The sequence below is a fragment of the Loxodonta africana genome, chromosome 18 (genome assembly GCF_030014295.1).
Source record: "Loxodonta africana isolate mLoxAfr1 chromosome 18, mLoxAfr1.hap2, whole genome shotgun sequence".
NCBI lineage: Eukaryota > Metazoa > Chordata > Mammalia > Proboscidea > Elephantidae > Loxodonta > Loxodonta africana.
In genome coordinates, this window is record NC_087359.1 from 37,191,898 (window position 1) to 37,204,023 (window position 12,126).

The 12,126-nt window shown below is 39.3% G+C and overlaps 1 protein-coding gene across 1 annotated transcript in view; it reads right to left on the reverse strand.

Moving 5' to 3' along the window:
* Window positions 1-12,126, reverse strand: part of SOCS7 (suppressor of cytokine signaling 7) — a 40,391-nt gene that overhangs the window by 7,144 nt on the left and 21,121 nt on the right. Inside the window, exons 8-9 of the mRNA XM_064271155.1 lie at window positions 2,947-3,082; window positions 2,373-2,523 (exon numbers count right to left, since the gene is read on the reverse strand). Of these exons, the coding sequence (XP_064127225.1) occupies window positions 2,403-2,523; window positions 2,947-3,082 (257 nt within the window). The 3' untranslated portion in view covers window positions 2,373-2,402. The remainder of the gene's footprint in view (window positions 1-2,372; window positions 2,524-2,946; window positions 3,083-12,126) is intronic.

Below are 12,126 nucleotides of genomic sequence, written 5' to 3' on the forward strand. Positions count from 1 at the left end.
CCCTCCCTGAACATCCAAACTTTAGTACCCCGCCACTAGTCACTAAACTTCACCCATTTTATTTTCCTCATAACACATATGGCCAACCTAAATGACCCTATACATTTATTTACAGGTTTGCTCTTTGTCTCTCCCTCCACGAGTGGAAGCTCCATGAGAGCAGGGCCCTTGACTGTCTTGCTCAGCACTCTATTCCCAATGCATACTGGGTACTTAATAGATACCTGCCTAACAAATGAAAATGGAGGAATTCACTACCTCCCGAGGAAAAGCATTCCATTTTTGGACCTGTTAAAAATGTCCTTCCAAAACTGGACTGAAACCTAACTCCTTAAAACTTATATCCGTTTTGGTTCTTGTCCTACCCCCTGGAACCACACAGAATTAAGTTTAATCGCTCTTCTTTAGGAAAATCCATCAGATACTTCTTTCAGTTATCAAGGCCCTCCTACCCTAAAACTTCCCTGCTCTAGGTTAATTGTTTTCTATTCTCTTCATTTATTTCCCATATGATGAGGCTTGGATCCCGGAATCATTCTGAGGCCTTTCTCTGAATGTGCTCTTGTTCATCTGGGTTCTTCCTAGGGCATCACACCCAAAGAAGCAGTGCTGTAATTGAGAGATCCTAATTATTCCTCAAGGGCAAGGTCAGGTGTAATGAACCTCCTTTTCCCCTGCCTTCCCACCCTAATCTGACTGCAACGTCAACAAGCAGGAAAATTCTCCTAGACATAAATCTTTGCAGCACTTAGATGTTTTAGGAGTCACTTCTGAGGGCACATAACTTGCATATAACTGAAGATATGGTAAGAAATTGTGCAACCAGTCCAGGATCCTTTAAGTCAAAACTCTGCAGCCTCCCAGAGTTACCAATTTCTTGATTTCTCTTCTTGATTCCTTCTCCTCTTATTACTCCCTATTTACCTGGTTCACAGCCTTCCCCAAAGAGCACAGGATCGAAGAGTTCCAAAGCCAGGAGGAGACGTACAGCTAGATTCACCTTAGTCACGGCTAAGGAAAACACCAGTAGTCACTCTCATCCCTTATGAAGAGAGCAGAGAGGGTGTGGAGACTAAAGCTCCCTTTTTACTCTAAGGCCACTGATCGTTTTATTTTTTGTTTTGTTTTGTGTGAGGGATGGGATTGGGGAATAGAGAAGGTTAGAAGAGAAGCAGAAATATTCAGAGCTTACAAACGACACTCCAGACTAAATGGAAAGATGGGAGTCACTGCACGTCGGCAGGCGATCACTAGAATGTGAGACCTTGCACGTAGCCAGCACTGCTAAAATCACAGCTCTCTGGCAATATCGTTCCTTACTCAACTCTACCTTTCAATGTTCACTTTAATGCAATTTAAGAGACTAATTAGAATTCATGTACGTAAACTATTCCAAGATATTTTATGGGAAAATAAATAAGTCAGTTAGTGTAGCAATGAGAGAACAGCCTTGTAGATAAATGAATTCCGTAGTTAATTCATTTATTCTCTTGAAGAATTTACTTTTCAGAGGCCCAAATGAACTCTTTAAACAGAAGAGCAGGCTGTTTTTCCTCATCCCCATATTCTAAGTTGTGGAACATGGTGAAACTCTTACTGAAGTGTACGCCTACTGCAATTAAAGGCATGTCTGCTTTTGCAGTGATGAAGTTTTCTTCCCCTTTGGCTTCCTGCTTTATATACCATTTATGCATCAGAGAGACCAACCAAAGTAAGTATGACAGAAGGGTGTACACTTACCTATACTTGTGTGCCCTCCTCATTTTTTTTCCCCAGTGATTGTTGTTGTTGTTGTTGTTAGGTGCCATTGAGTCGATTCCAACTCATAGCAACCCTACAGGACACAGCAGAACTGCTTCCTAGGGTTTCCAAGGAGCAGCTGGTGGATTCTAACTGCTGACCTTTTCGCTAGCAGCTGAGCTCTTAACCACTGCACCACCAGGGTTCCCAGGGATTAGCTTGTATATTTCTTGGTAAATATTCTTTAGGCCTCTCATGTCTCTCTGCCCTTCTCCTAATGAGACTATGTGCCCTAGTGGTGTTGTTCGTTGCTATCCAATCAATTCTGACTCATGGCAACCCCATGTGTGCAGAGCAGAACTGCTCCATAGGGTTTTCAAGTCTGTGACTTTTGGAAGCAAATCGCCAGGCCTGTCTTCCAAGGCGCCTCTGGGTGGTTCTAACTGCTAAGCTTGTAGTCAAGTGTTTAGCTGTTTGCACCACCCACAGACTTCACGTGCCCCATTAGGGACTCTGTTATCAGATTTTTCCTCAATAGGCAGATGCCTGGATCAGGTGTATACACACAGGGGTAGGGGTTTGCGGGGGACCTCAAGGCAATGCAAGATAACAGCCAGGAAGAGACAGCATACCCTCGGTGGTGACCAGCAGGGGACCCCTCGCTACGTGGAGGGCTCCACCTCTTGCTTTTGTTTGGAAATGAGCTGCGCTTCCTTTAGAGACAGGTATACCTCTTCCTGAGGATCATAGTAGTAGAACTTTCGGATATAAGTGATCAGAGGTCTGTGAAAAACAAACAAGAGGGGCATACATAAAGTGTTATTTCTATACTTCTTAAAAGAAATACCTCCTTTGTTCAACCCTTCCTTCTTCAGGCCCTATATGTTTGAGTGTATACCAAATACTCTTTGCTGACCTAATAAAATCTCATTTTCTCACTTATTATAGTTCTGTCTCCCTCACTCTTACCACTTCCACTCCACTTTTCATAAAGACTGCAGAAGGGAGGCCAACACACACACCTTCTCCCTTCTGGCTGCAATATGACAGTTCTAGAGTTAGGTGCTAAGACACAGGAGAAGTGAAAAGATGATGCCTGTGGATATTTTATGCCAGGTTCTGCCTGTGCAATCATCTTGCAGGCTTCACTAATGTTTGTAACTAACCACCCCCCTTCCTGCCCCAACCCTAATAACCCCATCGTACTTAGGCAGTGGGAGATCCGGGATGTGATCTATCCGGACGAGCTGTCGGATCCGGAATCTGCAAAGGTGCTGGAGGGATTTGACATTGCTGAACCGGGACACTGGATAGAGCAGCTGGACTGGAGTTGGCGGCAGTCCTTCAAGTATAAAAATGAAGGAAAATATTCAGAGGAAACAATGGAGCTAACTACAACTTCCAGTATGAAGAGAATCTGGGGAGGAGAAATGGAATTTTTTATACTCATGTATGTGTTCTGTGCAAAAGCTCCCTCTTGCACAATCAGCTGTTGATTTCCATTTGCAGAAGCACCACCACCATATTTCACACTCAAGGGAATCTGATCTCCTCTGCCAAGGGCCTCCCTAGCATCACTCTCAACAGCTCAGAGTCTTCCTCCTCGGAACAGCCAAATGAATAATGCCAAGCTGAAGACTATTTGTAGCCAGGTGGCCAATCCCAGCCTCAAAGCTCTCAAGGAAGGGCAAGAATCAAAAGGATCCCTGCTGGAAACTGGAGATACTTGTTCTACACACGTAGCAGTATCCTGAACTGAAGTCTAGGAAAGACTGTTTAGAGAGGGCACCACCAAATGCCAACTGAGAAGCTGGTGAAGAAAAGGCAACAGCTGGTATCAAAGTTTAAAAGCCTATGACTCCTGCCATTTACTCCATGCCAGGATAACCAGGTTTAGTCACCTCTATTCCCCTTTCTACTTCCAAAATTTCAGGCTGGGTTATAGAACACACACACACACACAAAAGCCTAAAAAACTAAACATAGAACTACTATATGACCCAGCAATTCCAATCCTAGGTATACACTCAAAATATCTGAAAGCAGAGACTCAGAGACTTATACACCAATGTTCATGCAGCACTATTTGCAATAGCCAAAATGTGGATACAACTTGAATGCCCATGAACAGATGAATGGATGAACAAAACAGGGTATATATATACAGTGGAATACTCTCAGCCAGCAGGAGAAATGAGCTCTTGATACATGCAACAATATGGATAGAGCCTGAAGACATTATGCTGAGTGAAATGTTAGTCACAAAAGGACAAACATTGTATGACATCACATATAAAAAGATAATAAAACGCAAATATACAGAGACCAAAGTTTATAGTGGTTACCAGGGGCAGAAGGGAGTGGCGGGGGGGGCGGTTAACAGTGATAGGCAAATCGCATTGATTTAGAGGGTAGGGTTGTCCAGCCAATTATTATAATTGCTGTCAATAAGTTATACACCTGTAAAAAGTTGAAAAGTTGAATTGGCAAAAGTTGTGTGATAGATATATTTACAACAATGACCAAAAAAAAGAGTAGCCGCTGAGGTTCTTATGTATACCCAAAAATCTCACTGGATTTGGTCACTTGGCTTGGAGGTTTAGGGTCATGGTTTTATGGGACATCCCAGTTAACTGGCTTTATAAAATGTTTAGTGCTTCTGTTTTACCTCCTAGTTCATTGCATAGTGCCTGGGGTCTTAAAAGCTTCCAAGCAGCCATCCAAGGCACAACAACTGGTCTCTATTTGCCTGGAGTAACAGAGGAAGAAGGAGAGTCAGGAACAGGAGGCGGATATGGAATGTGTGGCAAATTTCCTCCATGAACAACTGCCTCCTTTGCCATAAGACCAGAAGAATTGGATGCTTCCTGGCTACCATTACTGAACATTTTGATCAAAGATTATATAGAAGAATCCTGATCAAAAGAATCCTGATCAAATTATCATGGACTCCAGACTTTCTGGAGCCAAGGTGGCTGGATGAACCCCTGAAACTACTGCCCTGAGATAATCTTTAAACCTTAAACCAAAAAAAAAAAAAAAAACTGAAGTCTTCTTAAAACCAAAATTAGTTTAGCTTAACTAGTAAAAGATGTCTGCCTTGAGCATTACGCTCTTTTAACTACCTATACGGGATCAAACTGACAACAGCAACTCAAAAGATGAGATATGAACCTTAGAAGACAGTGAGTTTATGTTAATAAGGGCAGAACAACTCAGAAAAGGAGTGTGAGACTGGCTGCACAACTCAAAGAATGTAATCAGTGTCACTGAACTGTGCATGTAGAAACAGTTGACTAGTCTCAACAACACAACAAAATAAAATTTTAAAAAGGGAATGTTGCTTTTAAAAGAAAGCAACTATAATAGCTTGGGCAAGCTGGAATTAGTACTACTCAGTGCAAAAGTACTTGCTGACCAACGCCAGCCTGGCCCAGTGGGGACATCACACGCTTACGTTTCATCAATATCAGCAGGCTCTGTGCTGGGAAGTCCCAACCCCCAAAGGGTCAACGCTATAGTACAGGGACACCCAGAGTGTCAGGGACACTAACACAGGTTCCAGGGAACAAAGAACATTCTGGTTTCAATAAACAAAGGGACTAAGGAAGATAAACAAGCAAACTGTTTTGAGAAAGAATCCGAGTTGCAAAATCTTTGAATTAATTACTTTGTTAGCCATTGTTATAGCAAAAGAAATTCTGTACACCACATATAAAAATCACAAAATGAATCTAAGACCTAACTCTAAGGGCTAAAACTATAAGACTCTTACAAGAAAATACAGGTGAGAAACTTTATAACCTTGGATGTGGCAGAAGATTCTTAGATATGATACCAAAGACACAGGCAATAATAGAAAAAGTAGATAAACTGGACTTTATCAAAACTTAAAACTTTCATGCATCAGAGGACACTATCAACAGAGTAAAAAGACAGCTCAAAGAATGTAAGAAAGTAACTGCAAATCATATATCTGATAAGGGATTATATCCAGAATATATAAAGAACCCTTACCACTCAACAACAAAAAAACTAACAACCCAATTAAAAAATGGGCAAAGGAGTTGAACAAAAAATTCTCCAAAGAAGATACACGAAAGGCCAATAAACACATGAAATGATGCTCAACATCATTAGTAACTTGTTGTTTTATTGTTAGGTGCTGGTCCATTTGGTTCTGGCTCATAGCAACCCTATAGATCACAGAGTAGAACTGCCCTATAGGGCTTCCAAGGAGTCACTAGGGAAATATAAATCAAAACTACAATAAGATACCATTTAACACCCACTAGGATGGCTATTATCAAATAAAAGGAAAATATTTGACAAGGATATTGGGAAATCCTCATCTACTGCTGGTGGGTATATAAAATGGCGCTGCTACTCTGGAAAGCAGTTTGGTGACTCCTCAAAAAGTTAAACACAGAATTATCTTATGACCCAGCAATTCCACTCTTACGTATGTACCCCAAAGAATAGAAAACAGAGACTCAAACAGATACCTTTATACCAATGTTCATAGCAGCATTATTCACAATGGCCAAAAGGTGGGGAAAAAAACAAATACCCATCAACAGATAAATGGATGAACAAAATGTGGTATATACAGACACTGGAATATTATTCAGCTATAAAAAGGAATGAAGTCCTGATACATGCAACAACATGAATGAATTTTGAAGACATTCTACTAAGTGAAATAAGTCAGACACGAAAGAACAAATATTGTATAATTCCACTTGTACGTGGTATCTAGGAAGGACAGATTCATAGAGACAGGAAAGTAAAATAGAAGTTACCAGGAGCTGGGAGAGGGAAGTAATGGGGAGCTTCTGTTTTATGGAGTAGAGTTTCTCTTTGGTATGATAAAAAAAGATCTGGAAATGCATAGTAGTGATAGTTACATAACATTGTGAATGTCCTTAATGTCAAAGAATTACACTCAAAAATGGTTAAAATGGTAAATTTTATGGACGTAGTATGTATTTTATCACACACATAAAAAAAAATTAACAAAGAAAGAAAGTCTCTTGAGATGAGAAGCCGGGGGGGACAGAAGCTGGTTGAATGGACATGGGAAATACAGGGTGGAGAGGAGTGTTTTGTCACATTGTAGGGAGAGCAGCTAGGGTCGAAAAACAATGTGTGTATAAGTTTTTGTATGAGAAACTGACTTGAACTGTAAACTTTCACTTAAAGCACAATAAAAAAAGAAAAAAAAAGTCCGCTGACACAATGTGCTGGAAAATAAAATATTTATTGGAGTTGAATATCAAACAGTTTAAATTTAAGGTGTGAGAAGGAAAAATTAAAACTACAGACTGCCTCCGAAAACCTTTTTATGATCGCTGAAACTAACTTCCTCCAAAAAAATAAAGTGAAATATATATTGTGCTGTTACTAAACAAGTGAGTTTATCTTAAAAGTACTTACTCATTTCATCTTCAGAACTATACTGAGACAGATGCCTTCATTATGCCCATTTCACATGTAAAGAAACTGAGGTTCACTGAACTTAGTGAACTTGCTCATGACACAGAATCAATAAAGCTGGCCTGCCGTGAACACCTGTTCTGTCTGAGGAGGACTGACTGGGGGCTCTGCCATAGCCCAGGGAACCTCTCAGGGGTACTCATTGGGAGCCTCTGCAGAGCACCCAGCCCTGCTCTGAATGTCTAGGGGATCAGCCAGGAAGTCACGGTACCCTGATTCATGACCAGCCTCTCCTAGTCCTCTCTCTCCAATAGCTACCCTTTCAAGTCTAAGATATTCTGAAGACTACAGCCACCCCACTGCCCACGTAGTTCATCTTCCACTCACATACCATTTAAAAAAAAAGAGAGAACTCATACACAGATTTCTCTCTTGAATATATTTAAACTCAAATGGTTTAAAAAAAAAATGATTTTGGCTCAAATCCTTCTTTGAATTTACCCTTTCCCTCACAGGTTTTTAAAATATTCCCTAATAAATCAAACTACGGCAACAGAAAGCTTTTGGGGGTAATATTGCCAAATTCAACATGACGTTTTGGAGATAAAATTAATTTATATATCGGATTATTTATTCCCACAGACACAGTGCTGTAGAATTTGTGCTTAAAGAGACAGGGATAATGAACAGCATACATTAATGACCATATACACTTAATTACTTATATTTAATTGTTACTTTTAGCCTTGAGGTTCACAAACAGCAGTTGGAAACCTGATAATTCTGATATTGCCTGGTGTCAACCTGACCATTTACTGTTTGCTCCCAGGCGCAGCAAACTATGTGAGCTCTTGTATCCAGAATATGCTAACAGAAGAGGTTACAAACGGAAAGAAATCCCAGACAAGACACCAGTACAGCTGAAACAGTAAGAGTGAGGTGGAAGAGCGATCATCAGCAACTCTTCCCTGGTCCTCATGCCAGGGGTCCTCAGCACATATCCAAAATCTGGCCACTTCACTATTTTTCTCTTCCCCAACCAAGGACTGGGTGAGAGGTTACAAGTCTTCTCCAGGCCTAAGCACCCAGCTCTTTCTGTTATACCAAACTGCTCCCTAAGACCAGAATCAGATCAGGAATCACACCCACTTCACAACTAAGGTTTTCATTTCCTTAGAAATGTAAGTATAAAGGGAAGAAACTAGGACTTTTCGACGATGTTACATGTAATCCTTCAAGAAGAAAAAATATCTTAAGATAAAGAAGGGTCAGCGAAGTTTTCAGCTAACGCTGAAGTACCGTTTCTTAATACCCTGCTCCACTCTTCAGTTTGAAATAGTTTAAGAAAAACTATGCAATGTAACAAATTATTGACAATACACCTTTCTGTGGAATGGGAGTAGGGCTGGGAGGGCAGAAGATTCCCTTTTCCTTCTATATCCTTGTGTGCAGTTTGGCCTTTTAACTGCATAGGTATTATTTTTACAACTTAAAAAGAAATACAGATTAAAACTAGTAAGACAATTCAGTGAGGAAAGAACAGCCTTTCCAGTTGTCCTAGCACCAAAATGACTATTCTTTCCTCATTGAAGAGAACTGAAGTTACATATTCATACAAAAACTTGTTCATAAATCTTTGTAGCAGCATTATCCATAATAGCCAAAAAGTGGGGGAAAAAACCAACTGTCCAGTAACTGCTGAATGAACAAACAAAATGTGATATATTTATACAATAGAATATTATTCAGCCACAAAAAGAATGATGTACTCATATATGCTACAACATTGATGAACCTTGAAAAACATTATACTAAGCGAAAGAAACCAGACACAAAAGGTCACATACTGTACTATTCCCTTTATATGAAATGTCTAGAACAGGCAAACGCAGAGAGATAGAAAGTAGATGAGTGGCTGCCAAGGGCTGTGGGGATGGGTGAATGGAGAATGACTGCTAACGGTATGGGGTTTCATTTTGGGCTGATGAAAATGTTCTAAAATTCGTTGTTGATTATTATACAACTCTGTGAATATATTAAAAACCAGTGAACTGTACACTTTAAATGCATGAATTGTATGGTACGTGAATCTCAATAAAGCTGTTATATTTAAAAAAAAAGAAAATACAAAAAATACACCAACATAAAGAGGCTTCCACTGGTCAATGATGAAAAAATAATTACAACAATGAGGACAACTGCAATGGATTGAAACCCATCAAACATGTTTAATTCCATGAGTTCATAATCATATTATTTTCTCTAATGGTCACCTTCAAAGGATGATAAGTAACCAACCCGTTACCTTGAAAACTGCTAAATAAAGAATAAAGCACTTAGAAGGAAAAAAGATGGAAGGAGAATCTATAATTAAAAAAGAGCTTAAGATACATTAACCAATTGCCATATACAGATGTTATTTTAATCCCAATTCAAAAAATAATCTATTTTTGAAAAACAATTCAGAGAGTTAACAAGACCAAAACCTGGTGCTTTGAAAATTTTAACAAAATTGATAAACCGTTGGCCAAACTGACAAAAGAAAAACAGGAGAGGAAGCAAATAACCCAAATAAGAAATGAGATGGGCGATATTGTAACAGACCCAACTGAAATTAAAAGCATCATATCAGATTACTATGAAAAATTGTACTCTAACAAATTTGATAACACAAGAAATGGATGAATTCCTAGAAACATACTATGTACCTAAACTAACATAAACAGAAGTAGAACAACTAAACAGACCCATAACAAAAGAAGAGATTGGAAACGTAATAAAAAAACTCCCAAAAAAAGAAAGCCCTGGCTCTGGGTTTCACTGCAGAGTTCTACCAAACTTTCAGAGAAGAGTTAACACCACTATTACTAAAGGTATTTCAGAGCATAGAAAAGGATGGAATACTCCCAAATTCATTCTAGGAAGCCAGCATATCCCTGATACCAAAACCAGGTAAAGGCACCACAAAAAAAGAAAATTACAGACCTATATCCCTCATGAACTTAGATGTAAAAATCCTCAACAAAATTCTAGCCAATAGAATTCAACAACATATCAAAAAAATAATTCACCATGACCAAGTGGGATTCACACCAGATATGCAGGGATGGTTCAACATTAGAAAAACAATGTAATCCATCCTATAAATAAAACAAAAGACAAGAGCCACATGATTTTATCAATTGATGCATAAAAGGCATTTGACAAAGTTCAACACCCATTCATGATAAAAACTCTCAGCAAAATAGGAATAGAAGGAAAATTTCTCCACATAATAAAGGACATTTATACAAAGCCAATAGCCAACATCATCCTAAATGGAGAGATTCTGAAAGCATTCCCTTTGAGATCTGGAACCAGACAAGGATGCCCTTTATCACCATTCTTATTCAACATTGTGCTGGAGGGCAATCAGGCTAGATAAAGAAATAATAGGCATCCAGGTTGGTAAGGAAGAAGTAAAAGTATCTCTATCTGCAGAAGACATGATCTTATACACAGAAAACCCTAAAGAATCCTCAAGAAAACTACTGAAACAAATAGTTCAGCAGACTATCAGGATACAAGATAAACATACAAAAATCAGTTGGATTCCTCTGCACCAACAAAAAGAACACCCGAGGAGGAAATCACCAAATCAATATCATGTACAGTAGCCCCCAAGAAGATAAAACACTTAGGAATAAATCTTGCTAGAGATGTAAAATACCTATACAAAGAAAACTACAAGGCACTACTGCAAGAAAACAAAAGAGACCAACATAAGTGGAAAAACATACCTTGCTCATGGAGAGGAAGACTTAACATTGTAAAAATGTCTATTCTACCAAAAGTGATCTACAGATAAAATGCAATTCTGATCCAAATTCCAATGACATTTTTTAATGAGACGGAGAAACAAATCACCAACTTCATATGGAAGGGAAAGAGGCCCCGGATAAGTAAAGCATTACTGAAAAATAAGAACAAAGAGGGAGGCCTCACTCTACCTAATTTTAGAATCTATTATACCACCACAGTAGTGAAAACAGCCTGGTACTGGTACAACAACAGATACGTAGACCAACGGAACAGAATTGAGAATCCAGACATAAATCCATCCACATATGAGCAGTTGATATTCGACAAAGGCCCCAAATCAGTTAACTGGGAAAAGACAGTCTTTTTAACAAATGGTGCTGGCATAACTGGATATCCATCTGCAAAAAAAAAAAATGAAACAACACTGATACCTCACACCATGCACAAAAGCTAATTCAAAATGGATCAAAGACCTAAATATAAACTCTAAACTCATGAAGATCATGGAAGAAAAAACAGAAACAACGCTAGGAGACCTAATACATGGCATAAACAGCGTACAAAACATTACTAACAATGCAGAAGAGAAACCTGATAACTGGGAGCTCTGAAAAAATCAAACACTTATGCTCATCCAAAGACTTCACCAAAAGAGTAAAAAGATTACCTACAGACTGGGAAAAAGTTTTTAGCTATGACATTTCTGATCAGAACCTGATCTCTAAAATCTACATGATACTGCAAAAACCCAACAACAAAAAGACAAATAACCCAATTAAAAAATGGGCAAAAGACAAAGAGGCAGAAAGGGCCATATAAAGCAGAGACTACATCAGCCTGAGACCAGAAGAACTAGATGGTGCCCGGCTACAACCGATGACTGCCCTGACAGGGAACACAACAGAGAACCCCTGAGGGAGCAGGAGAACGGTGGGATGCAGACCCCAAATTCTCGTAAAAAGACCAGACTTAACGGTCTGACTGAGACTAGGAGGACCCCATAGGTCATGGTCCCCAGACTTTCTGTTAGCCAAAGACAGGAACCATTCCCAAAGCGAATTCTTTAGACAGGGATTGGACTGGACTATGGGATAGACAATGATACTGGTGAAGAATGAGCTTCTTGGAACAAGTAGACACATGAGACTA